The sequence below is a fragment of the Equus asinus genome, chromosome 26 (genome assembly GCF_041296235.1).
Source record: "Equus asinus isolate D_3611 breed Donkey chromosome 26, EquAss-T2T_v2, whole genome shotgun sequence".
Taxonomy (NCBI): Eukaryota; Metazoa; Chordata; class Mammalia; order Perissodactyla; family Equidae; genus Equus; species Equus asinus.
The window spans coordinates 31,969,742-31,997,367 of record NC_091815.1 but is presented as its reverse complement, the minus strand read 5'-3'; the positions used below and the strand labels follow the sequence as shown (position 1 = coordinate 31,997,367).

The window sequence follows — 27,626 nt, the reverse complement described above, 5'->3', positions numbered from 1 at the left end:
ATATGAAAACTTACTATTCTTTTTACTGAGTCTTCCAAATCCAGTGTGTGTTTCACACTCACAGCATGTCTCAATTTGGGGCCAGTCACATGTCAAGTGCGTTCTGGCCACAAGTGACCAGTGGCCACCATATTGGACAGCAGCTCTAGGCTCTACATCTGAATCCGATTTTCCCCTTGGGCCGACTTGTGCTCACACCGCTGGGGTTGGGTTTTCTCGTTCTTACTGGCACTTGGGGTTTTACCTGTCCCGTGAACTTGGCTGCATGTTAAAAATGATCTTTTCTCGTATTCCTGTATACTTACAGCTGGAGAAGGAGGTCACTTTAGTCCCCCATGTTGCCAGAAATCCTTTCATTTGTTCCTTACAACAGCCTTATGGTGGAGGCACTCTGATGAGGAAACGGGCTCGTGGAGCTGAAGGACTTGCCCAGGGTCGCATGGCTGTTCAGGGGCAGAGGACAGACCCCAGGCCTCGCTCTGTCCATCCCTCTGTGTTGCCGTCTCGTAACTTTGATGTCTCCTCGCTCGTTTTCAGGAGTTAGACGCCACCCAGGGCTCTCTCCTCCCTGACACCCTGCACGGCCTTGCTCGTCTGGAGAGTGCCTCTTGGCCAAGACCTGGCCCCGGAGAGCCATGGACCAGTACACCCTTGGGGACGAGGGTGCCCTTCCCTCGGAGACGCACCTCCCTTCGTTCTCCAAGAGCCAGGGGCTCAACTGCAGTGACACCCTCAACCGGGACCTGGGGCCCAGCCCACGAGACCTGCTCTATGCTGACCTGAGTAGCTCCGACCTGGACCCCAGCCTCCCAACGCCCGATGTGCCCGGCGAGGCCCTGGAGGACAACTTGGACACCCTGTCCCTGTACTCAGGGAGGGACGGCGACTCCGTGAAGCTGCTGGAGGAGTTTGCAGATCCGGAGTCCCAGACTTCCTTACAAGGTGAGGCCGTCCACGGGGTCAAGGGCCTGGCAGGCTGTTTGAAGGGTCCTGGGGCCAGCTGGGGACTGATTCTGCGCAGACTGGTGGAGAACACTGCTCTCTTCCACAGGTGATTAGGGAGCAGTTACCTTTTATCTACCTGGGAATTGTTCCCGACTTCCTAGTCAGGGAGCCTGAACCCCCATCCTAGGGAATGAGGTTGAGGAACTTGGGCATTTGGGGCTGTTCTGATCCTGTGTGTGGCATGGCTGAGTTTATGGGAGACTTCCCCATCCATTGCCACATCTCAGAAGCCCTCCTCACGTTTCCAGAAGGAACTGAGATCCGGTCCCTCTGTTCCTTGGTGGTCTGACCTTCCTAAGGCTCAGTGTCTTTGTTGTAAAGTGGGGGGACAATGATGCCCACTCGACCTGCCCCCCCGAGTCGTAGCAGTGAGAGGCAAAGGAAGAGATGAATGTGAAAGCACTTCATACACTGTAAAACACCGGGCAGATAATAGTTTTTTTGTTTTGTTTTGTTTTTTTATTCTTTCTTCTCCCCAAATCCCCCCACTACATAGTTGTATATTTTTTAGTTGTGGGTCCTTCCAGTTGTGGCACGTGGGACACCACCTCAGTGTGGCCTGATGAGCGGTGCCACGTCCGCACCCAGGATCCGAACTGGCGAGACCCTGGGCCTCTGCAGTGGAGCGCGCAAACTTAACCACTCGGCCACGGGGCAGCCCCAGATAGTAGTTATTTTTACGAATATTGTTAGAATTAATTTCAGGCAGTCCACTGCTTCAGTTCTGAATCTTTCTCATCAGCAGTGGAGGAACGAAGGGAGAACGAATGGACTACTTAGAGACCTTGGTGACATCTTTCGGTGTGCCTTCAAGCTTCCCCCACAAGATAAATCCGATTTGTGTGTGTGTGAGGAAGATTTGCCCTGAGCTAACATCTGTGTCCGTCCTCCTCTACTTTGTGTGTGGGACGCCTCCACAGCATGGCCGACGAATGGAGCAGATCTGTGTGTGGGATCCAAGCCCACGAACCCAGGCCGCCAAAGCAGAGGCGTGGAACTTTGACCACTCAGCCACAGGGCCGGCCCCCGATTTTTTGTTTTTAACCCTCTTCATGGGTTCTTGGGTAACTTGCTTACATGGGTTGACTGAGCTGGAGCTCTTCAATATTTATAATCATGCCATGCATGTGGGAGGCCCCATTTGAAATGGCCCTGCCAAACAGATATTCACTGGGATAAGCCGCTCAAGAAACGCCCTGAAGACTTGCTGAAAGGGAAAACTCCTGAGACCCTGCACACACGATATCGCTTGTCTGGAGAGTGGCTCTTGGCCAAGACCTGGCAGTGGAGACAGGGACCAGTACAGCCTTGGGGACAAGGGCGCCCTTCCCTCAGAGACGCACCTCCCTTAGTTTTCCGAGAGCCAGCTTGGCTCTCACGTTGGAACGGGGGCTAAACAGGAGATCCTAGAATCATGGGATGTCTGCAGTGTTAGACGCACCGGGCCAGTAATTAGGGTTCTGAACCCCAGTTGCAGAAATTACCTGAGAAATGCTGGTACTGCAAATCTGTGTGCCTTTTGCTGGATAGAGAAACTAGCTTTCGCTAGATTTCTATAGGGTTTGTGCCCCCCTCAAAAATGTTACAAATAGTTAATCTAGTTCAACTTTCCCTAATTTGTTTTAAACTTAAATTTTTTTCTTATGAAAAAAGGAATCCACTGAACATTAAAGTTTAACTCTTTACACTTCTTCAACTTAAAGTCAGGTCCATATCAATGCACATTAGAAAAGAAATACGTATTTATTAAAGAAAACTTAGAAAATAAAGAAAAATAATAACAAGAAAAATCCCCAGCCTGGCTCCCACACGTCAATTTTTAAAAACATGGGTAAAGCCACTCAGATAAACGTGTTTCTGCACAGATGCATTAAGTGTATAATTCTCTCTGAAGTTTTTAAAACTTAGTGTGTTTGCTTTCTTATATGAAGGTAGACTTTTCAACTATCACAGTAATAGTTATTCCATTGTATTGTTAGAGCATATTCTTGCTTGTTAGACGGCTACAGTGTTTCTGTGAACAACTTTTTATATCGAGTTTTCCTCTGGATTCGTTCTTTGAACCTCTTCCTCCAAGTGGGTTTGCCGTTGGAGAACACAGTTTCAGAGCTCTCATAACACTGCTGTCTGGGAAGATCGTGTGGCTTCCCAGCCATTGACTCTGCAGGCTGTTTGTCAGTGTCCTTGCCAATTGTTTGAAACAACATTTTGTTTTCTAGTTTAATAGTTGCTTTAATGGGCTTTTTTTTTCTTTTTTTGAGGAAGATGAGCCCTGAGCTAACATCTGCTGCCAATCTTCCTCTTTTTTGCTGAGGAAGACTGGCCCTGAGCTAACATCCGTGCCCATCTTCCTCTACTTTCTATGTGGGACGCCTACCACAGCATGGCTTGCCAAGCGGTGCCGTGTCCGCAGCCAGGACCTGAACTGGTGAACCCCGGGCCGCCGAAGCAGGACATGTGTGCTTAACCGCTGTGACACCGGGCCGGCCCCCTGATGGGCATTTTTAAAGTGACCTAGCAAGCCGGAGGACTTTGCTGTGAAAGAGTTCTGTTTTTCCTTGTTTAGACTGTTGGAATCCTTCGGCCGCTCGTCACAGTAATTTCTCATGTGAAGGAGATGAAGGCCAGGGAAGTTAGTGACTGATGGCCCCCGGCCAGAGGCAGAGCTGGGATGACAGTCGGGGCCTCGAGACTCCCACTTCAGGTTTCTCTCTGCTCTGTCTCTCCTGCTGCATCTCAGCCACAGAGAATGAGCGTTTGGGGTCCTTCAGTCAGCCCCCTCCCCGTGCCCTGGCCTGTTGGATTCTCGGATCCCGCCTCTGCAGCATCCTAGATAAATGGTGACTTCTAAACTTGCCATCTCGTTAGGCAATCCCGTCCATCTTGAAGACCAGTCTAAGGGGTGGAAAAATCTTCCGAGATGCATCCGTCCGTCAGATGGTTGTTGAGTGCCTCGGAGCACCGGAGCGGGCGTTACAGGGGCCGGGAAGCCAGGGTCAGCCTGCAGAGCCCTCGTGCCTGGCCCTTACGTCTCCAGGGCTGTGCAGTCAGCTTTCCTTTACTCTGTAGACACTAAACCCATCTCTGTGCCTCGGAGCAAGACAGAGCAGTCTGTGCCCTCTCCCACCTGAACATCCCCATCCCTTTGCCTGGTCCTCAGATGACGCGATCCCTAAAAATACCTTCCCATTGTTGTACCCATGGGATACAGCAAACATGGAAACCCAGCGACACAAGAAGAGCGAACTAAAGATGGCCCATAACCTACCAGTCAGTCCCATTCTCTCAGTTTGTTTTCGATTCAAATTTATTTTCTGTTTTAAAGACAAGGATGATTCTGTTTTGCAACAGGCTGCATTTGTCTCACTCGGTAGTATGGCATGAACATCCTTTGATGTCACAGAATATTTTTCTACAGTTTTATCTTAAATGCTTGTGTCCTCGGCCACTGAAACCAGGATGCAGCCCCCCGTTGCCCTCTTGTCAGACATTAGGTTGTTTCTAATGTTTCTCCAGGAAAAACAGCGCTGCCATGACTCCCTTGCAGCTAATTCTTTGTACGGATCTATGTTAATTTCCTTAATTTGAAAACCCGGAAGTGGAATTGGCTGGGAGAAAGGAGTCACACCAGGCTGGAGATGAGGTATTTCTGGATTGTCCTTCCAAGAGTGCGATGGATGTGTGGTCGTCAAGCTCCACCGCTCTCGGTCACCATGTCCTGGAAGTGCTTCCCCCTCTTGCCATCATCCGAGTGTCGCACCAGGACCGGGGGCTGCCCTGCGGGCATGGCCTGCCCAGGGTCCTTCTCTCCCTCGCTGGCCCCAAACCTTGCTTACTCTGCACTGAGGGCCGCAGGAGTTGGAGGAGGAGTTCAGGCCCACTCTTTCAGTCTGCGTGGCTCTGAGAGTTGCAGGGTGCTCCAGCCGCACCCTCGGTCTCCCCAAGTACCTGTAACCCATGCTTTCTCGCTCTCTTTAGACCTGGGGCTCAGCGCACTTAAGATGCCCAAAGACGCTGACGACGGAGGCAGGGCTACCTCAGGGAGCGCCCGGAAGGGACGGCGGCCGCACAGCTCCCCGCAGAACCCGCTCCTGGACTGCAGCCTGTGCGGGAAGGTGTTCAGCAGCGCTAGCTCGCTCAGCAAGCACTACCTGACGCACAGCCAGGAGAGGAAGCACGTGTGCAAGATCTGCAGCAAGGCCTTCAAGCGTCAGGACCACCTGTATGTGGGAGTCTGGGCCGACCCAGCTGGCGGGGGGGGGAGGTGCGGCCATGGTCCCATGTCCTTTCGTCCCCTCCCAGATTAGCCCTCTCTGGGGTTTCCCGCTACCTTGTCCCCCACCGAGTGTGACCTCTGCTTCCTCACGGCTCCATTCGCACGCTGCCGTGCAGAGGTCACTCGTCCAACCACAGATTCACACCAGGGGGGAAAGTGCTGCTGGTTTAGAGGCCTGTGATGGCTCACTCCAGGGGCGATTTCATCCTGGAGGGAACTGGGCGCACTCTGGAGAAATATTTGGAGTCCCTGGTAGGTGTCTGAGGAGAACGGATCTGCGTTTCATAAGGAATATGTATTGAGATAACACAGGGGCATGAAAAATTCTCAAACACCGGTTTCTAGAACATGGCAATAGAGTGTAATTCTTCTATTTCTTTTGTAACTCCTTTTTTTAAAAATTCTTGATTTTTTTTTTTGTGAGGAAGATTGGCCCTAAGCTACATCTGTGCCAATCTTCCTCTATTTTATGTGGGACGCTGCCACAGCGTGGCTTGATGAGCAGTGTGTAGGTCCATGCCTGGGATCCAAACTGGCAAACCCTGGGCTGCTGAAGCAGAGTATGCAAACTTAACCTGCTCCACTAGGCCAGCCCCTTGATTTTTTTTTTAACTTGATTTTAAAAAGAAAGCCCATTATAAGGATTAGGAGCAGAATTCCCTGTGTTCTTAATGTCTTGGAAACAATAAGCCTTTCTTGCTAGTGAGGAAGGAAAGATGGACTTTTTTCAAACCAAGAGACTTGCCAGTGGGAGAGGCCAATCCTTTGCTTTGTTATAGCTCTCCGAACCTTTCCAGGGGGCTTTGATTAATCTCCCCTTCATTTCATCCCCTCTCCCACCCCCTCCCCAGGGAAAGGAAGTAATGCTCATGTGGCAAGTGGGGATCAGTTGGGGCTAGAAATTGGGTCTCCCGATTCCTTCTCTGATGCTTCCCTCAGAGGGAGGCCACGGGTCAGCCTTGGGGAAGAGCTGATTGTTTCTTGGGCATCCCCGTGTGTCCCGTTTATAATAGGATTGTCCAGAGTAGGACTCTTGGGAACCCAGAGGCTGACTTACTCATTTGTTTATATTTATAACACGTTAACGTCGGTATCAGTATGATATGAATATGATACATATTCGTATTCATTTATATTTGCAGAAATTATAGGCAATTTGGCTGTTTTCTAGAAAGTTTTTACTGATTGGGCATCTGTGAAATTTTTTTTTTTTTTGCTATAGTGGGTTCCAGATAGCTGTCTCCTTAGAGGAATCCTATGATAAGGCCAAGACTCCTTTGCTGAAGGAAAGATCATCCCCAAGTTAGCATTTCCTCCGGTGCATTCTGCAGAACTCTGGTTCTCAAGGATGCTAAAAGGGGCCATTTGAAAAAATGGTCCTGTGAGCCAATAAGTCTGAGAGACATCGAAAGTTGCACAGATGTCTCTCTGTCTGTCTCCTTATGTGGCTTTTAAATTTGCTGCTGTGCACTGTGAACCACCAAGGAGCAAATAGTGCTTTTTCAAGGCTTATTAGCTAGCTGAGCCCAGGTCCTCAGGGAGCTACTCTGGAGGACCGGTGTTCCTTGGGAACCCACTTTGGGGACCTCCAGCCTGGCTTTTGTGGATTTTTTTCTCAGATAAGGGGTTTGCTTAAAGGTGAGGGACAGGAGCGCCCCTTCCAGATTGCTTTGACCCTGGCGGGGGCCACTCATGTCTGTCCTGGGGCGCCGAGTACAGGTTCTGAATTGTGGTGCAGACGTGCCCTGGCCCTGGGGACGCGTCTGGGCTCTGCAGTGGCAGGCCCGCGCCGGGCGCCCGCTGACTTCCTTCTCACGTGTGACTTCAGCACGGGGCACATGCTCACCCACCAGAAGACCAAGCCATTCGTGTGCATCGAGCAGGGCTGCAGCAAGAGCTACTGCGACTACCGCTCGCTGCGCCGGCACTACGAGGTCCAGCACGGCCTGTGCATCCTGAAGGAAGCGCCCCCGGAAGAGGAGGCCTGCGGGGACTCGCCCCACGCCCACGAGGCGGCTGGCCCCACTGCACCGGGCGGCCTGCGCTCCCTGGGGCCCCCGGAAGCCAGGTCCCCAGGCTCCCTCTTGCCCAACAGAGACCTCCTGCGCTGTATTGTGAGCAGCATCGTCCATCAGAAGATCGCTTCTCCCGGCCCAGCCCTGGCGGGGCCTTCGGACAGCGGCGAAGGGAGGAGCGTGGCCTACCCCTGCCCGCCCTCGTCGGGCTCCTCCTGCACCACAGCGGCCTCGGGAATCCTGGGCCCTGAGGTTTCCGAGGAGCCTTGCCCCCCACGGAAGGAGCCAACTGCTGCCGACGTGTTCACCACCATCCACTCGAGGGCGGCGGAGAATGGCGGCGCTGACCCAGCCGAGTCGGAGCCGTCGCTGCTCCAGCTCCCGTCCTCCCTGGAAGGTTGGCCGGAGGGCGGCCCCCTGCCTGCCTGCCTGCCTGTTTTCCGAGGCCAGACGGCGTCTGCCGGTTCCCAGCCATCGAGCCACAACTTCAAGTGGCTCCGGAACCGGCCCGGCTGCCCCAGGAGCAAAGGGAACAACATGTTCACTGTCCACAAGCTGCCTGCGCTGCCGTCGCAGGAGGGCTCCGAGTCCTTCCCTGTGGGGGAGCCCTCGCCTGGCCCGGGCACCAGCCTGGAGGACACGCTGCCCTTCCCTCCCTCGCTCCTGAAGGCGCCTGCAGAGGCGTCGGGCGACCCCAGGTATGCCAGTGAGGAAGATGACCCCTGGGCTTCCAAGAAGAGCAAGTTTGACTGTGACTCCTTCGCGTGGCCGAGCCCTGGGGAGCCCGGCCTCCAGGGTGTCCAGAAGCCTAGTGGGCTGCCGTCGTCGGATGCCACACCGCTCTTCCGGCAGCTGTTCCTGAAGTCGCAGGAGTCCCTGGTGAGCCACGAGCAGAGGCAGGTGTTCCAGATGCTCACCAAGTCCCAGCGCGTCTTCTCCCATGCCCAGGTGGCCGCAGCCTCCTCCCAGCTCCCCGTGCCCGAGGGCAAGCAGGCCGCCCTGAAGCCACTGCAGGGGCCGTGGCCGCAGCAGCCCCCCGCCCTGGCACCCGCTGTTGACTCTCTCCACCCTGGCCCTGGGAACCCGGAGCCAGAGGGATCCCCAGCCCGCAGGAGGAAAACCGTGCCCGCCTTCCCTAGAGAGGCCTCCCCAGCCAATGTGAGGCGGGACTCAAAGGGAGGGCCCAAAGTGGCCACTGCTGCACAGTCCCTCACAGTGTCATGTCTGGACCCTCCTGGGAATCCAGACATCTCTCTGGCCAAGCAGTTGAGATCTTCGAAAGGGACCTTGGACCTGGGGGACATCTTCTCCCCCGGGGGCCCACGGCAGACCCAGTTAGGTGGGGACGAGCTGCCCGGAGCCCAGCTCCCCGGGAAGCAGGCCCAGGCTGAGAATGGCATGGCTTTGGGAGCCACGAAGGGCGAAAAGGGCCTGGCCTGCTCCAGGGGCGGAGGCTACAGGCTCTTCTCCAGCAACCCCAGGGCCCAGCGCTTCTCTGGCTTCCGGAAGGAGAAGGTGAAAATGGATATGTGCTGTGCGGCGTCTCCCAGCCAGGTGGCCATGGCCTCCTTCTCGTCTGCCGGGCCACCGGTGGACCCCCCCCGGGACCCGAAGTCCAAGCTGACGATATTCAACAGAATCCAGGTACCGGGACCCTCTCTCCTGTGACCTCACCTCCCATGAGGCGAGAGTCTCATTCGTTAGACGTTTCCACGTTTCTAGTTGTCCGGGCATTTCATTTAACTTCTGAATTCTCAGATGCAGTTTTATGGGGGGGATGAGGTTCAGAGAGATTGTGGTTCCCCCCATTAGCCCCACCCCTGCCAAAAAAACCCCAAAACCAGAACGAGGGTTGCATGGAGTTGTCAGAGACGCCCTGTGCCGTGCTGCTTTCTCACTGTGCTTTTTGTGCTTGCTTTCTCTCTGCCTTTCTCTTCCTTGTGGATTCGCCTCCTTGAATTCTTCAGAGGATATGAAATAGAGCTCCTTTCCCCTCGAGTCTCCCCACGTGAAACGCCAAGTCTTTTCTGGCTGTGAGTTCGGGTCCTGCCGCCCGTCGGTGCTTGTGGAGCATCAGCGTGGTTCCTCCCCACATCGTGCCGCGAGGTCCTGGGTGCAGGCAGCTTCGCCACTTCTCTTGGTGACGTGCTGAGCTCCAGCATCCTTCCTGTCATGCCACAGCTACCTTTTTTTTTTTTTTTAACTTTTTTAAACAGCTTCAATATTGGCATACCATCTAATTCGCCATCTTAAAGTGTACCGTCTGGCGGTTTTTAGTGTATCCATCACTGCTCTTTGCCAGAACATTTCTATCACCCCAAAAAGAAACCCCACACCCTTAGTTGTCACTGTCGATCTCTCCATCCCTCCCAGTTCCTGACGACCGCGGATCTGCCTTCTGTTTCTATGGATCCGCCCATTCTGGACGTTCCTATAATTAGCATCATCCTTTACGTGGCCTTTTGTGTCCGGCTTCTTTCACTCAGCATGATATTTTCAAAGTTCTGCATGTTGTAGCCTGGATCAGCGCTTCATTCTTTTTATGGCCGAATAGTCTTCCTTTGGAGTAATATATCACATCTGGTTTATCCGTCCGTCAGGGGCTGGGCATTAGGGTTGTTGCCGTTGCTTGGTCCTTGTGAACAGTGCTGCTGTGAGCCTTTGTGTACCAGTTTCTGTGTGGATGTATGTTTTCATTTCTCTTGGGAAACACCTAGGAGTGGAATTGGTGGGTCATAGGGTCACTCTGTGTCTAACTGAGGAACCATCAGACTTTCCCAAAGCAGTGACGCCGTCCCACGTCCCACCGCAGTGTGGAGGGCGCCAGCTTCTCCACGTCCCCACCAACGCTTGTTACGGTCCCGTCGTTTCCTCTCAGAGCAGCCATCGTCGTGGGTGTGAAGGGTGGCTCATTACAGTTTGATCCGCATTTTCCTGATGGCTACTGAGGTCGGCCGTTTGTATGTCCTCCTTGGATAAGTGTCTGTTCAGATCCGTTGCCCAGTTTTAAATTGGGTTATCTTTTTGTCATGAGCTGTAAGAGATCCTTGTGTGTGATAGACAGAAGTCCCCTCTCAGGTAGATGACCTGCGACTCTTTCCTCCTGTCCTGTGGGCTGTCTTTGCCCTTCTTGACAGTGTCCTTGGAGGCGCAGAAGTTCTAAGTTTTGGTGAAGTCCGCTTTGTCTGTTCTGTCTTCTGTTCTGGCGTCGTCCAGGAAACCATTGGCTAGCCCGGGGTCGCAGAGAACGACGCCTGTGTTTCTTCTGGGAGCCTCAGAGTTTAGCTCTTGCTCAGCTCCCGCCTGCTGCTGGCTCAGATGTGTTTTCATCTTCAGGGTGGGAACATCTACCGGCTCCCCCATCCGCTGAAGGAGGAGAACACGGCGGGCGGATGGTAAGTTCGGAAGCCGCTCCCCGCCCGCCCGGGGGGCTCCCCGCGCAGGAGTCCTCGGGGGGTTTCCTGCGCTGGCCCGGGGTGAGCGAGCACGGGACGCTCCCGCCCTGAGGAGGCGTGCGCCGGGCCCTGAAGAGTTGGGGTGTTGTCTCCACGTCTTAGGGCTCGTCAAGAGTTGCCGGTGGCTCAGACTGAAAAACCAAAAACAAAATCGTAGTCCCGTTCTCCCCTTCTTCCCTCCTGCATGTCCTCCCACAGTAACCAGCAAAACGGGGGCCCTGCAGACTGGGCAGAGCCGAGGAGCACTTACGTCTGCAAGAATTGCAGCCAGATGTTTTATACCGAGAGAGGGCTGGGCAGCCACATGTGTTTTCACAGCGACCAGTGGCCGTCACCTCGAGGGAAGCAGGAGCAGCAGGTGACGGGGCGCTGGCCGCAGGTTCTCTGCTTACAGGGTTTCTGACAGGCTTAGGGGAGAAGCGGCGGGGTGTCACTGGTCTCAGGATGGACACGTCCTGCTGGGGGAAGCCTGGCCAGGGGGCCGGGAGTCAGGGCTGTGCCTCTCGGAGGGGGTGGTCCCTGCCCTGGCCCTGCCCCCAGCCTCGCTGCCCAGAGGCCGCCCGTCTTTCCCCTGCCAGCTGTTTCTCTGAGAGAGCCATCCCTTCTCCACGTCTAGGTGTTTGGCGCAGAGTTTTGCAAGCCCCCGAGACAGGTGCTGAGGCCAGAGGGGGACGGGCAGAGTCCCCCGGGAGCCAAGAAGTCTTTGGACAACACAGCCACAGCCTCTTGGGGGACCCCTGTGTCAGTGCCTGGGGCTCCAGCGAGCCGACCCCCGGGGAGCACGGCCAAGGTGGGTGTTTACTAGCCCCTTCCTTCCTTCTGGTTCCGCACCTCCCCGTGGAAGCTGTGGGAAAAGCCCGAACCAGATACCACGGGAGATCCTGACTCCAGAAGAACTTGGTTTGTGCGTTCATTCAGTCATTCAACATCCACTGAGCGTCCTCTGCCCAGTCCTGTGCTGGGCAGTGCTAGGAACTCTGCAGCGACCACAGCAGCCCCAGCCCTGTCCTGCTGGGGGTCACAGTCCAATGGGGTAGACAAACCACTCCCCAGACAATGATGACCCAGGGTGGGCAGGCCTGGGGGGTGCAGAGGACCTGGGGGAGACCAGCCTGAGGAGGTGAGGGAGGGCTTCCTAGAGGAGGGGGTGTTGGAACCGAGACCTGGAGGATGAGGAGGAGGAAGACTGGCAGGAGGGGAGACCACGTGCGGGTGAGCTTCGCAAGTTCAGGCCATTAGTCCCGTCAGCCGGAGCTGAGGATCTCACCCGGAGACGCTTGTGCTGGACTCGGGGACAGAGTGTGTGGACCCACAGGCCCCTCGAGTCCATGACTGGATCCCATTGTCCATCTCACGGGAGCTGCTGTCATTTGGAGGGGAGGTTTTTCATGTTGTCACACTGTTGCACTGCGTCTCTGGCCCCCTCTCTCTGATGGTCAATTTTAGCCTCACACGTTTCCAGATCCTCCGAGTCAGGGCCTCTCCTTGGGGCTGTGGGCACGAGAATGTAGCCAGGCTTAGGATCCGGGGTCTGGCCCAGGCGCGGTGGCCCTGCTCGGCCTCCTTGGCTGAGGTTGCCCGTGCGGATGCACAGGTGTGTGCGTGTCGTACTTCTCTCTGTCCTGTGGGCAGTCCCCTGGTCCCATCTGGCCCATCGTGAAGACGGCTGAGTGGGAGGAGGCCTCCAGTGAGCCCTGTGGTTGTGAACTCTCTTCTTCTCCAGGGACAAGAGAAAGACGGGGACGAGAGAGACAGCAAGGAGAGCAGCCAGCAGAGAAGGCGCAAGAAGCGCCCGCAGCCCAAGGTGCTGTTCCTGCCTCCGCCGCCCTCCGCGCCTGGGGAGCCGGGCCCGGGAGGCTGCCACCAGAGCTGCCTGCGCTCGCCCGTGTTCCTGGTGGACCGCCTCCTGAAGGGGCTGTTCCAGTGCTCGGCCTACACGCCACCCCCCATGCTCAGCCCCATCCGCGAGGGCTCGGGGCTGTATTTCAGCACGCTCTGCGCCGCGTCTGCCCAGGCCAGCCCCGACAAGCTCCTCAGCACCCTGCGCGGTAAGTCCGGCTGGGCTGGCCGTCTGCGCGTCCATGGCGGGCCTCCGGGGCTGGGGCTGTCTGTGGCCAGCAGTCTTCTAGGCACTTAGAGCCTTATAGCCCGAAAGAAAACCATGAGGCCATTTAGCCTGACCACTCTTCCACCTGCCCTTTGAGTGATTTTTAAAATAACTTTATCGAGAGAGAATTCACATACCGTATGGATCACCCACTTAAAGTATACACTTTAAAAATTATATTCACGGGGTTGTGCACCCCTCACACAATCTAATTTTAGAGCATTTTCATCACCCTCAGAAGAAGCACTGTATCCAGTAGCAGACAACACACGCACCCCGTAGCCCCCGTCTCCTCAGCCCTGGGCAACCGCCAATCTACTTTTTCTCTTTATGCATCTGCCTGTTGTAGACGTTTCATATAATTGGAATCATATAAAGTGCCATTTTGCATGTAGTTTATTCATTTAGATAATGTTTTCAAGATTCATCCATGTTGTCGCATGTATTGATGTTTCATTCTTTTTGATGACTGAATAATAGTCCATTGTGTGGATATACCGCATTACATCCATTCAGCAGTTGATGGGTATTTGGGTTGTTTCCACTTTTTGGCTGTTACAAATACTGCTGTTAGGAACATTCATGTACAAGTTTTTATGGGACATGTTTTCATTTCTCTTGGGTATATGCCTAGGAATGTAGTTGCTAGGTTATAGGCTAACTCTGTGTTTAACCATTTAAGGAACTGCCAGACTGTTTTCCAGAATGGCTGGGCCATTTTAAATTTCACTGGCTTTATATGAAAATTTCAGTTTCTCCACATCCTTGCCAATACTTGTTATTGTCTGTCTTTTTTATTATAATCATTCTCGTTGACGTGAAGCGGTATCTCATTGTGGTTTTGATTTACATTTCCTTCATGGCTAATGATGTTGAGCATTTTTCCACATGTGTATTGTCCATTTATAGATCTTCTTAGACGTGTCTATCAGAACCTTTGCCCATTTTTTTTTTGAGGAAGATCAACCCTGAGCTAACTGCTGCCAATCCTCCTCTTTTTGCTGAGGAAGACTGGCCCTGAGCTAACATCCATGCCCATCTTCCTCTACTGTATATGTGGGACGCCTGCCACAGCATGGCTTGACAAGTGGTGCGTAGGTCCATGTCTGGGATCCAAACTTGCAAAGCCCGGGCTGCCGAAGCAGAGCACATGCACCCAACCGTTATGCCACTGGGCTGGCCCCAACAGTTTTTTACTTTCAGCATTTTGAATGTCTTAGCCCACTGCCTTCTGACTTCCATCATTTCTGATGAGAAGTCAGCTGTTAACCTCATGGCGGGGGGGGGGGGGGTGCCCTCATATGTGACGAGTTGTTTTTCTCTGTTTGCTTTCAAGATCTTATCTTCATCCTTGGCTTTTGACGTTTTGCCTATGATGTGTCTGGATGTAGGGCTCTTGGTATTTATCCTACTTGGAGTTCTTAAGCTTTTTGGATGTGTATATTGTTCTTCATCAAATTTGGGAAGTTTTCAGCCATTAGTACTTTAATACTTTCCTGTCCCTTTCTCCCTTCCTTCTAGTACTCCCATTAACATATGTTGATGCACTTAATGATGTCCCCCATTTCTCTCTTCATTTTCCTTCATTCTCTTTTCTCTCTGTTCGTCAGATTCCATAATCTCTCTTCATCTGTCTCCAACTTTGCTGATCATTTCTCCTGCTGCCCTAAATCTCCTGTTGAGCCTCATTTTGGTTATTGTACTTTTTTAACCCCAGAGTTTCCATTTGGTTCTCTTTTTATGACTTCTGTCTCTTAATGATATTCTCTCTTTGATGAGAAATTTTACTATACCTTCCTTTCATTCTTTAAGCATGAGAGCTGGGGAGAGAGGGACCCCTGTCTTCTTGGCTCCCTTGCCTGGAGTGGAGCACTCTGGGTAGAGCTGTTACGCAGAGCTGGGGACTGGGTGGATGCGGGCGCGCATCACAGCGCAGTTGCCACAGAATCTCACTGTTCTTACCAAGGTTTAGTTGATTTTCTTGAGTGAGTATTTCTTAAAATGCTGTATGCTTTTAGGACAACTTCCAGAGACTTTAACTTACTATTTTTTAATAGAATTTTCATCAGCTACTTTGTTGTTTTGCTGAGTTCCTTATTATTCATTTTTTAGAAGTCCTATCCCCCTTCCATGCAGTCTTTTTTTAAATTTTATTTTATTGTGATAATAGTTAACATGAGATCTATCCTGTTAACAGATGTTTAAGTGTGCAATACAGAATTGTGACTACAAGTACAGCCTTGCACAGCATATCTCTAGAGCTGCTTCTTCTTGCTTCACTGAAACTTCATGCCCATTGGTTAGCGACTCCCCATTTCCCACACCCCCAGCCCCTGGCAACTGCCATTCCATTCTTTGATTATCTGACTACTTGACATATTTCATGGAAGTGGAATCGTGCAGTATTTCTCTTTCTGTGACTGGCTTATCACTTAGCATAATGTCCTCAAGGTGCATCCGTGTTGTTGCATATTGCGAAGTTTTCTCTTTTAAGGCTAATTAGTATTACGTTGTATGTATATATCACATCTTCTTTATCCATTGACCCGTCAGTGGACACTTAGGTTGTTTCCACATCTTGGCTATTGTGAATAATGCTGCAAGGAACATGGGAGTGCAAAGATCTCTTCGAGATCCTGATTTCAGGTCTTTGGGATAAATACCCAGAAGTGGGATGGCCGGATCATTTAGCAGTTCTATTTTTAATTTTTTGAGGAACCTGCATACCGTATAACCTGAAAGAGTCTGCTTTCAGCTGCCCTGTGAAGGCAGGCAGAAGGGACCCTGCGGATCCCTTCTAGTCAGTCTTCTTGAGGATTTTCACTGTGTGTTTTCTAGGTCAAATGGATGGCTCTTTTGGCATCTGTGTGGTGAAGGACGACACTAAGATCAGCATTGAACCGTGAGTTGGAACAGACTTAGAACCTGAGGGTCCTCCCAAAGTGGGGACACTTTCACCCACCTTGCATTCCAGCGTTGCTTTTCCCAAGGGCTCCTTCATCCCAGGGGGATGAGGTCTAGTAACCGAGCCTCCCCAGGAGAGAGGTGGTGGGTTTCTCCAGGTATATGTGGGAAGTTCTCTCAATATTCCTCTGTCCAGATAGACCAGAGTTGGGCCCATGAGGGACAGACTTCCAGGGAGGTTCCAGGTAGGCTTGATGGCACAGCGTGAGACTCGTGAGCGTCCATGGAATGTGGTTAGAGGAGCGTGGCTGTGGATGTAGAAGTGTGACAGGTGTCAGCAGGTACCCCCCGTCCGGGACCCCAAGCGAAACACCTGAGGCCAGAAATTTAGTGATAAAGAAAACTGGAGGAAGGAAACATCCTTCAACAGGTTTCTGGAATGCCTGCCTGTGTCTGGCAGGGGTGATGACCACCCAGTGCATCTGAGAGATGGCGCAGGGCTTCCATAGAATGGGGCTGTGGCCGGAGAGCAGGGCACAGCACACGTGTCTCTCTTATTTCCCGTCTTAGTCACATTTGTATGTGTTGCGTGCCTGTGTGTGTGTGGCCTCCTTTTAGACACATCAACATAGGAAGCCGGTTTCAGGCGGAGATCCCAGAGCTCCAGGAGAGATCGCGGGCTGGAATTGATGAGCATGTCGCTTCTCTGGTCTGGAAGCCATGGGGAGATGTGATGACCAACCCAGAAACGCAGGATAGAGGTGGCTGAGGCCAGATTCCCAAGGCCCCTGCTTCCCCCTCCATCTCCACGGGGTTTCTCCTCCCAGTTCTTGCCTTGACCAGGGAGCACTGTCCCCGGGGGGAGCTAGTCCTTGGCCCCATATTGCTCCTCCCGTGCTGCCTTCTCCCACCCCCCCCCCCACCATCTCACACAGTAGCTGGTCCAGAGCAGGTGCCAGGAGCAGAGTTTCTGCCCTTCCTCCTTGTCCCTCCCTTCCCTCAGCCTGCCATCAACGAGATGTGAGGGAGATGGTGACAAGGACCCTCCCCCCTGCGCCCCTGCTATTGGGGATGTCTCTTCCTGGCCCTCGCTCACTCCCTCTGTCTCCTCTCCCTCACACTCCGCTGGGACCGCTCGCTGGAAACACAGTGACTGAGCTCTGTAACGTGGCCTGCTCCAGCGTGATGCCCGGCGGGGGCACCAACCTGGAGCTCGCTCTGCACTGTCTGCACGAAGCCCACGGCAACGTTCAGGTGAGGCGGCGGCAGGGCCAGGGCTCGGGGCGCCTGGGGCAGCTCCCTGCTCTCCTGGGGCTGGGGGCTCTGGGTGCATGCCGTGTGCCATCTGCTTGGGGGTTTGCAGTCACTGAAAACTGAAAGAAGCCCCCCCATTCTTCTCCCCCTGGCTTTGGGATTGGCATGGTCCTTGTGAACTGGAGGGGAAATGCACTGACATGGCCTCAGCCAGCCAGTTATTTCACTGGGGCGACAACAGAGCACATATCTCAGGGGGAACCCAGTAGACCCAGCCTAGGTCCTGCAATAATCTGGTTTATTTCCTGAGCTTTATGGTTTTGATTAAAAACCCACGTGTGAAAACCTGTGATGCAACAGAAGAAGGAGGAAGATTCGCAACAGATGTTAGCTTAGGGTGAATCTTCCTCTGTAAAAAAAAGAAAAAAAGTATTAAAAATATTGTCAGATAATGATTAGTGCTGTGAAGACGGGGCCAGGGCGGTGCTCCTCCAGACTGGTCCCTGATGAAGCGAGGAGCTCGTGCCAGAATAGACGCACACGCCGCTTCCTCCATTGAGAAGCTCTTGCTTTGAAAAAGTGATGGCAGCTGCGTGCGGCGGTACGCCTAGCGGTGAAGTCCGTGTGCCTCAGACAGCTCACAGGCACTTGGGGTGGCCCCGGGGGAGGGCAGGCTTTAGGGAGGGAGCTACTGAATGAGGAGAGGATGAAGGTGGGCCGCGCCCTCCCCGCCCTCCCCCGGTTGGTGGCCTGACCTCCTCTTGTTCCAGGTTGCCCTGGAGACCCTCTTACTGAGAGGACCGCAGAAGCCGCGGACGCACCCCCTCACCGACTACCGCTACACAGGTGACTGGAGCAAGGCTGCGGCCTGGGCGCCGCCCGGCTGAGACCCCTGGTGACCATCAGTCTCAAGCTCTGCCTGAGCCTCTCGGAGTTCTCTCGGGGCTTCCGGCCTTTCCGGAGGGCTCATCCTCTCCAGGGCAACCCAGGGGGCGCCGTTCTCTTCTAGCTGGATCCCACCGTCCCCTTTACCAGGGGTCTCCTAGGGGGCCCTGCCCTCCAGGAAGGGGGTGCTCCTGGCCCCAGGGAGGTGGAGGCTCAGGTTCAGCGTCTGAGCACAGCAGCCCGGGAGTCAGGCAGCCCGGGGCCCCCGCCTGCCCTTCGCGAGACCGTTAAGTGGTGGGAGCCTCATCTGTAAAGTGGGGACAGTAATGGTTCCGACCTGCTAAGGTGGTTGTGAGGATTGTATGAAATAAAGCAGGTTCGGGGCTTCGCAGAATGTTCGGCACCTAACCGGCTCTCGGTAGTGGCAGCTTTGAAAAGATGAGTGGCCTGCATTTCAGCCGGGGCTGCGGTCCCTGAAGGAGAAACGTCCTCCCCTCTCTTGGCTGTTTCTCCGCTAGGTTCGGACATCTGGACGCCCATAGAGAAGAGGCTCTTTAAGAAGGCGTTCTGTGCCCACAAGAAGGACTTCTACTTGATACACAAGACGGTAAGGCGAGCGGGGGCGGGCGCCTCCCACAGCCGAGCAGAGTTGGAGCAGAGGGCCGTCAGGGCACGCTCTGCTCCCACTGTAAGCAGTTAATGCATTTCAAAAGCCCTGGTCGGGGCCGGCCCGGTGGCGCAGCGGTTAAGTGTGCACGTTCTGCCTTGGCGGCCTGGGGTCCGCTGGTTCGGATCCCAGGTGTGGACATGGCACCGCTTGGCACGCCATGCTGTGGTAGGCGTCCCACATGTGAAGTAGAGGAAGATGGGCAAGGATGTTAGCTCAGGGCCAGTCTTCCTCAGCAAAAAGAGGAGGACTGGCAGTAGTTAGCCCAGGGCCCGTCTTCCTCCAAAAAAAAGCCCTGGTTGTGAGCAAGTCCAAACAGTACAGAAATGCGTCACGTGCTCAGAATAAAGCCCTCCACGTCCCTCCCCGCAGCCGTGCTTCTGACCGACTTCCCACTGTTTGGCTGTACACTTCAGGCTGCTGCCCGTACAGGTGTTACACACGTATATTGGGTTTGATTAGTGCCGTCAAGTCGATTCTGACTCCCGGCAACCCTGTGTGCAACAGAGTGGAGCCCTGCGCCACCGTCTGCCTCCATCAGACACGCTCCGCTGCTGTTCACAGGGTGTTCATGGCCAGTTTCCTCGGAAGTGGGTGCCCGGGTCCCTCTTCCTGGTCTGTCTACTCTGGAAACTCCGCTGAAACCTGTGCACCACGGGGGCCCTGCTGGTGTTTGAAATCCCAGGGGCACAGCTTTCAGCATCACAGCCACATGCAGCAGCCGCTGTCCTGCCAGTTCCCTGACTGGGAAGGGGACCCAGGCCAGGGTGAGAGCCCCGAATCCTAACCACTAGACCCCCCGGCCAGCTGCACACGTAGATGCAGGTACTCAGAAAAGGATGAGCTCACACTACATTTAATGTCTTACTGATTTTTTTTGTTCTTTTTGTAACTTGATGTACACAAAGCTGTACATAATCGAAGCGTAAGATTTGATGTCTTGACATATTCGTACACCTGTAAAACCATCACCACAACCAAGATAATGAACGCATCCATCCCCCTCGAAGTTTCCTCCTGCCCCTTGGGAACCCCTCTTTCCTGCCCCGTCCCTGGTCCGCTCCTTACCTACTGTCTGTCACTATGAATTGATTGGCACTGTCTGGCTTCTTACACTCAGCATAATTATTTTGAGATTTCGAGATTCGTCCGTGTTGTCGTGTACTGGTGGTTCACTCCCTTTTATGGGTGAGGAGTGTTCCATTGTGTGGATGCACCACAGGTTAATCATCCACCTATCGATGGATATCTGGGTGGTTTCCACTGATCGACAGTTACGATAAAGCTGCCGTGAACATTTGCATACAAGTCTTTATATGGATATGTACTTTTTCCAGGGGTAAATACCTACGGGGAACGAGTGGACCGTACGGCAGGTATATGTTTAACTTTTTAAGAAACTGCCAATCTGTTTTCCAAAGTGGTTGTGCCATTGCACATGTCCACCAGTGGGTACGCGGGCTCCAGTTGCTCCACGCCCTCGTCAACACTTGATGTGGTCGGTCTTTTTAATTTTAGCCCTTCTAATGAGTGTGTGGTATCTCAGTGCGTTTCCCTGATTACTAATGATGCTGAGCATCTGTTCATGTGCTTATTTGCCGTGGGCCTTCCCTGCTGAGGTGTCTTTTCACAGCTTTTGCCTGTGTTTTTGTTGGGGTGTTGGCATCTTTTTGAGTTGTAGGAGATCTTTATTTGTTCTGGACACAAGTCCCTTATCCAGATATATGCTTTGCAAATATTTTCTCCAAATCTACAGCTTTTCAGTCTCTTAGGAATGTCTTTTGAAGAAAGAAATTTAATTTTGAGTTCAACTTATTAATTTTTCTTTTATGGACCATGCTTTTGGTGTCATATCTAAGAAATCTTTGCCTGACTCCAGGTCACAAAGATTTCTCCTACGTCTTCTTCTAGAAGTTTTATCGTTTTAGGTTTCACATTTAGATTTGTGATCCATTCTGGGTTAATTTTTGTATGGGCTACAAGGAATAGACAGAAGTTCATTTTTTCCATGTGGATATTTAATTGTTACGGTGCCTTTTGTTGTAAAAACCATATTTTATCCACTCAGTTGCCTTTCCACATTTGTTAAATGTCAGTTGGCCATATATGTACGGGTCTGTTTTGGACTCTGTTCTGTTCCATTGATCCATTTGTCTACCATAAGCTATTACCACACTGTCGTTATTACTGGAGTTTTCTAAGAAGTCCTGAAATCAGAAAATGTTAGTCCTTCAACTTTGTTATTCTTTTTCAAAGTTGTTTTTTTTATTCTACGTCCTTTACATTTCCATAGGAATTTTAGAATTCGTTTGTCAGTTTCTTTAAAAAACTTCAGCTCTGCTGGGATTTTGATGGACACGGTGTTGACTCAATGATCAGTTGGGGAGAACTGACATCATAGCAATATTGCGTCTTCTGCCCCAGGAACAAGGCATAACCTCTCTAGTTATTTAAATCCTTAATTTCTCTCTGCAATGTTTGGAAGTTTGCAGCATACAGATGCTGCACACCTTTCGTCAGATTTATTCCTAAGTACTTCTGATTTCTGTGCTGTCACAGAAGGTCCTTTTTTATTTCGATTTCCAATAGTTTGTTGCTTGTGTGTATAGAAATAAAATTGATGTTTATATTGATCTGTTCTGCAGCCTTGCTAAACTCACTTAGTAGTTTTTGTAGGTTTTTTGTAGATTCCGTTGGATTTTCTACATAGACAATCATGTCAGCTGCAGATAGAGTTTTTTTTCTTCCTCTCCAATCTGGATGTCTTCAGTTTTTTCTTGGCTCATTAGCCGCCAGTACACTTTCGAGTAGAAATGGCGAGAGTGGACATCCTTGTCTTGTTCATGATCTTCGAAAGGAAGCCATTCTGTCTTTTACCTCTTAAGTATGATGTTAGCTGTAGGTTTACTGTAGAAATCCTTCATCAGGTTGAAGAGGTTCCTTTTATTCCTAGCTTGCTGGGAGTTTATGTCAGCAGTGGATACTGGATTGTATCAGATGCTTTTTCTGCATCTTTTGAGATGCTCGTATGGTTGTTCTTTTTTAGTTTCCTATGATGAACTACATTGATTTTTGATGTTAAACCAAACTTGCCTTTCTGAGATGAGCTCCACTTGGTCATGGTATATTGTCCTTTTTATATATATATTACTGGATTCTGTTTGTTAAAATTTTGTTTAGAATTTTTCATCCATGTTCCTGAGGGATGTTGGTCTGTAGCTTTCTTGCCTTGTCATATTATCATCTGGCTTTGCTGTCAGGGTGACAGTGTCCTTACGGAATGAGTTGGAAGTGTTCTCTCTGCTTCAGTTTTTTGGAAGAGTTTGTTTAGAACTGTTTGGTGGTGAAGCTACCTAAGCCTGGAGTTTTCTTCGTGGGAAGGTTTTGAACTGAAAATTCAATTTATTACCAGATGTAGAGCTATTCAGGCTATCAATGTCTTCTTGAGTGATTGTTGGTAGTTTTTGTCTTTCAAGGAATTTGTACGTTTCTTCTCAGTTGATGATATATTAGCATACAGTTCATAATATCCTCCTATTATCCTTTTTGTGTGTGTAGACTATAGTGATGTCACCTGACTCCTGATATTAGTCATTTGTCTTTTTATTTTGATCACTCTGGCTAGAGGCTTATCAATTTTATTGATTTTTCTCAAAGAACCAGCTTATGGTTATGTTGATATTTTCTATTTAATTGATTTCTGGGGGCCGGCCCCATGGCTGAGTGGTTGAGTTCACGCGCTCCACTTCAGCAGCCCAGGGTTTGGCCAGTTCGGATCCTGGGTGCTGACGTGGCACCGCTCATCAGGCCACACTGAGGCAGTGTCCCACATGCCACAACCAGAAGGACCCACAACTAGAATCTACAACTGTGTACTGGGGGCTTTAGGAAGAAAAGAAAAAAGAAGATTGGCAACAGATGTTAGCTCAGGTGCCAATCTTTAAAAAATATATAAATAAATACTTGATTTCTGCTCTGCTCTTTATTGGTTCCTTTCTTCTGCTTGCTTTGGGTTTCATTTGCTCTTTTTTTAGTTTCCGAAGGTGGAAGCTGAGGTCATAGATTTGAGACCTGTCTTCTTCCCTGATACAGGTGTTTAGTGCTATAAATTGCCCTCACAATACTGCTTTGATAAATTTTGGTGTGTTGGATTTTCATTTTTATTCAGTTCAAAATACTTTTTCATTTCCCTTTTCATTCCTTTTTTGACTTATGAGTTATTTAGAAGTGTGTTATTTAGGCTCCAAATATTTGAGGATTTTCCACGTCTCTTCTGTTATTGATTTTTAATTGAATGTCATTGTGATCAGAGAAATACTTTGTATGACTTGAATCATTTTAAATTTCTTGACCCTTGTTCATGGCCCAGAACACGGTCTACATCTCGGTAAAAGATCTGAGTGCACTCATGGAAAGTGTATTTTGCTGTTTTGTTCAAGATCTTTCTAAAATGTCAGTTCAGGGTGGCTGACAGTGTGGTTCCGGTCTTCCGTACGTTTCCTGTCAACTTGTTCTAGCAATTATTGAGAATGAGATACTAAAATATTTGGCTGTAATTGTGGGTCTGTTTCCCTCTGCAGTTCTGTCAGTTTTTACTTCATGTATTTTGAAGCTCCGATTTAGAAGCATAAACATTTAGGATTCTTATGTCCTCTTGCTTAATTTACCGTCTTATCATTATGAAATGATTTTGTTTATCCCTGGTGTTACTCTTTGCTCTAAAATCTGTATTTTCTTATATTAATAGAGCCAGCCCCTCCAGCTTCCTTATGATGGGTGTTTGCATATATATCTTTTTTCATCCTCTTACTTTCAACCTATTTGTTTTTTTATTTAAAGTGTGTTCTTGTAAGGAGCATGTGTTGGGGTGTTGCTTTTTTATTCCATGTCAAATAGTCAGCCTTTTAACTGGGGTGTCTACACCATTCACACTGAGTGTGATGTTGAAGTGGTTAGATGAAGTCCATCGTCTTGCTGTTTCTTTTCAGTTTGTCTCATCTCTTCTTACTTCCGTACCCACTTATTCTGCCTTCTTTTGGATTAATGTAGTAAACTTTAGGGTTCTGTTTTATCTCCTTTGTTTGCGTACTGTCTGTAACTCTTTATTTTGGTGGTTGCTTTTGGGTTTATAGTTTATCGTATCATTAACTTATCACAATCTGCCTTCAAGAGTTTGATACCACTTCATGTGCAGAAGGAAAACCTTACAGCAGCGTGCTTCCACTTCCCCTCCTGACCTTTATCCTGTTGCTGTTACGCATTTCGTTGTACGTACGTTATAACCCCACAATATGTTATCAGTGCTTTTGTTTAAATAGTCACTTGTCTTTTGGAGAAATTTAAATAATAAGTCGTGTGTATTTACCCACGTCGTTACCATTTTCATTGCTCTGCATTTCTTTGTGTAGATCCATATTTCCATCTAGTGTCATTTTCCAGAAGAAAGTAAATGTAAATCCTTTAACATCTCTTGTAGTGCAGGTTTGCTAGTAATGAATTCTTCCAGCTTTGGTAAGTCTAAAAGAGTATTTTGCCTTCATTTTTGAAAGATCTTTTGCTAAGTATAGAATTCTAGCCTGACAGTTTTTTACTTTCAGTAATAAAGATTTTCCTCTATTTTCTCCTGGCTTTTATTGTATCCAACAAGAAATCTGATTTCTTTGTCTTTGTGTTCCTCTGTTTATAATGTGTCTTTTTTCTCTGGCTGGCTGGCTGTAGGAATTTCTCTTTATCACTAGTTTTGAGCATTTTGATTATGATGTGCTTTGTGTGGTTTTCTTCATTTTTTTTCTTGTACTTGGGGTTGGTTGAGCTTCTTAGATCTGTGGGTTTATAGTTTTCATTAAATTTGGGGAAAATCAGCCTAATTTCTTCACATATTTCTTCTGTCCCTCCCTTCTCCTTCGAGGAGATGTGTGTCAGGCTTCCTGTAACTGTCCCACAGCTCGTTGATACTCTTCATTTTTATTGATTTTTTCTCTCTCTCTGTGTTTCATTTTCTGTAGCTTCTGTTGCTGTGTCTTCAAGTTCACTAATCTTTCCTTCTGCAGTGTCTAATCTGCCATTAATCTCATGAAGTGTAGCTTTCATCTCAGACATTGTAGTTTTCATCTCCAGAAGTTCTATTTGTGTCTCTTTTCTATCTTCCATGTCTATACTTACTTTTTAAACATATATTATACAGTCTAATGTCCTTCCCTGCTCATTCTAACATACGTATCTGTTCTGGGTTGATTTTTTCCCCCCATCGTATGTCATATTTTCCTACTTCTTTGCATGCCTGGTCATCTTTCACTGGGTTGCAGGCCTTGTGAATTTTAGCTCGTTGGGTGCTGGATATTTTTGCGTTCTTATAAATATTCTTGAACTATGTTCTAGAACACAGGTACTTGAAAACAGCCTCTTCCTTTTGGGCATTGCTTTTAGATTTTTTTTTTAGATGGGCCCAGAACAGTTTTTTGTCTAGGTCTAATCATTCCTCATTACTGAGGCAAAACCCCTCTCATTCCTCTGCCAATGCCCCCTGGACTATGAGGTGTGCCCCCCGGCTGGTGGGAGCAGACACGTTCCCAGCCATGTGTGAGCGACAGACACCTTTCCCTCTGATCCTTTTGGATGGTTCTTTACCCAGCGGTGGGCAGTCTCCTTAAAGCACGGGCTGGTCAGCACTTGGCTGAACTCGAGGAGAGCTCTCTCCAGGTCTCTGGAGCCCTTCTTCTGTGCAGCTCTCTCCTCTGCCGCACTTTGTCCTGCGACTCTCACCACCTTGGTCGCCCCAGACGCTCCACTCCATCTCAACTTGGGGAGTCCACTGGGCTCTGCCTGGATCCCCCTGCCCTGGCTGATGCCTAGTGTCTTACCCACCGTTGTCTCATGTGTTTGGACTGTTTGTTTTCACTGTTGTGGATGGGAGGGTAAATCTGGTTCCTGCTGCTCCATCTTCTTTAGAAGCAGAAGCCCAGCTTTCTTTTTAAACCTAGTGATATTTCTTAGGCAGGCAGAGGATGTACTGTTTTGACTCCCAGATTGTGAATACACACGAAGCTGAAAGAAATCCACGTGGAGAAAATGTTCTCTAAAGTGAGCTCCTGATGTTAAATGGCCAGCTTAATTTTCCTGAGAAATTTTCTTCCTAGAACAATTAAACTGTCCCATCCTTCTTGATTTTACAGAAGTTGTCGTTAATGGGGTCACTTCTTAGTGGAAGGAAGAGCAAATGGCAGGCTCCAAACGCCCTCGGATCCAGCCGTGCTCTCAGAACCTCCCCCTACGCTCGTGGGCCACTTTGCTCAGCCTTGTGGGGCTCTGCCTAGCTGTTGCAAAGGCTGTGTGGTCCACTGCATGACGGCCTTCTGCTTTAATTAGCCCCTGTTGGTAAACCTGTGGCCATCAGGCCTGATGTCACCGTGAGCGTCCCTGTGGCATACCTTCGTGTGCATCTTCCCATGGGGAAGGATTCCTGGGGTGGGCTTGCTGTTCAGAGCCTGCAGAGCTGAGATGGCATTGGTCACGGTGCTTTCGCTCTGAACACCCTCATCACCCGGGAGGACCCTGTGATTCTCCGCCCCTTGTAGCAAAGGGGCATGCCAAGCCAGAGGGGAAAGATGTTTCAGGAGGGCTTTCAAAAAGTGGTGTTGGCCCCGTGGGGAGGGGACTTGGGGTCCACTGCGATACTCGTGGATGCTGTGAGCCACTGCCCACAGCTGGCTTCTGTGTCCTTTCACTAGATCCAGACAAAGACTGTAGCCCAGTGTGTTGAGTATTATTACATCTGGAAGAAAATGATCAAGTTTGACTGCAGCCGAGCTCCCGGGCTGGAAAAGAGAGTCAAGAGAGATTCGGATGAGGTGGACAGGACAGAAGCAAAGGTAGACGGTCCGGGGTCTGGGGTCCAGCGCTGATCCAAGGCCCACTGCCCATCCAAGTCGCCGGCTGGGGGAGGGCGCCCCATGGGAGGGGCTTTCCTGCAGAGGATGTCGGTGCCCTGGATCCCGGCATCTCCCTTAGAAGGGCTTTTGCCCTTAACGCTGTTTTTGCCCCCTACAGGTCACTTGCAGCCCTCGGGAGAGACCCAGCCACCGTCCACCCTCCGAGTTAAAGATAAAGACCAAGAGCTACAAGAGGGAGTCCATCCTCAACTCCTGCCCAAACACTGGCCCCAAGCGGACCCCAGAGCCACCGGGGAGCGTGGAGGGCCAGGGCGTCTTTCCCTGCCGAGAGTGTGAGAGGTACCGGCCCTTTCCGCGAAGTGCTCACGCCAGCCTGCCCTCAGCCCCCTGTGGTTGCCCTCAGGGCGACCTGCCTGCCCCTGCTCTGACTCCTGTCCCCGGCTGACTCCTAGGGTGTTTGACAAGATCAAGAGTCGAAATGCCCACATGAAACGGCACCGGCTTCAGGACCACGTGGAGCCCATTGTCAGGGTGAAGTGGCCGGTGAAGCCCTTCCAGCTGAGGGAGGAGGAGGAGGAGATCGGGGCTGACATCGGGCCCCTGCAGTGGTGACTCCGGCTGGCAGCCGGGCCAGGCATCCGGTCGCGGAGGGGACCTCCAGCCCTGTCACGTCACATCTCCCTTCAGCCTCTCCAAGGTGTTTAGGGCACCCCTCTGCCCTCCCCGACCCCAACTCTCCCCCACTGGTCAGCCCAGCTTGCACACATGGCAGGCATTTGGTCACAAATAGGCAGGAGAAGCACACGGTCATCGGACCACCGTGAAGTCTGTGTCGGCTGGTGCCGGAGGCTCCATTCTCTCTAGGTTAATAGTCTCTCCTCCTCTTTCGATTCCACTCCTCCCAGGGCAGGGAGGCTCTGGGAGGGACCACGTTAGATCTGCGGAGCTCTTAAATCTCAGCTCAGTTTGAGGGTTTGGTTCCATTTGTTAGATAAAGCCAAGACATAGAGAATCAGTGGGAAAATACCTTCAGATCTCCAACCTGTTGGGGCCCCCTCACCTGGGGGGTCTCTCTGCATTCCAAATTCAGTCCCTAGTCTTGCAGTGACTTGTACATTGTTAGGTTTTTTTTGTACGTGTCGACTTGGAAATCTTATTAAATTGGGTTC

At 50.8% G+C, this 27,626-nt stretch overlaps 1 protein-coding gene across 1 annotated transcript; it reads left to right on the top strand.

Moving 5' to 3' along the window:
• The first annotated feature begins 587 nt into the window (after positions 1-587).
• On the top strand, positions 588-27,626 carry ZNF541 (zinc finger protein 541). Its single transcript, XM_044759923.2, has 15 exons — positions 588-942; positions 4,984-5,227; positions 7,110-8,940; positions 10,633-10,691; positions 10,950-11,109; positions 11,368-11,541; positions 12,475-12,799; positions 15,697-15,760; positions 16,381-16,523; positions 16,913-17,016; positions 17,787-17,862; positions 18,420-18,508; positions 26,296-26,436; positions 26,615-26,796; positions 26,910-27,626. The coding sequence occupies exons 1-15, from the start codon at positions 636-638 to the stop codon at positions 27,067-27,069; spliced, it is 4,059 nt and encodes a 1,352-aa protein (XP_044615858.1). The 5' UTR covers positions 588-635; the 3' UTR covers positions 27,070-27,626.

Excerpts from the sequence above, each read along its gene's own strand:
- ZNF541 (XM_044759923.2), top strand. The coding sequence starts at position 636 with ATGGACCAGTACACCCTTGGGGACGAGGGTGCCCTTCCCTCGGAGACG. Across the intron at positions 12,800-15,696 it reads GCTCCTCAGCACCCTGCGCG|GTCAAATGGATGGCTCTTTT; the intron begins GTAAGTCCGGCT and ends TGTGTTTTCTAG. Across the intron at positions 17,863-18,419 it reads CACCGACTACCGCTACACAG|GTTCGGACATCTGGACGCCC; the intron begins GTGACTGGAGCA and ends TTTCTCCGCTAG.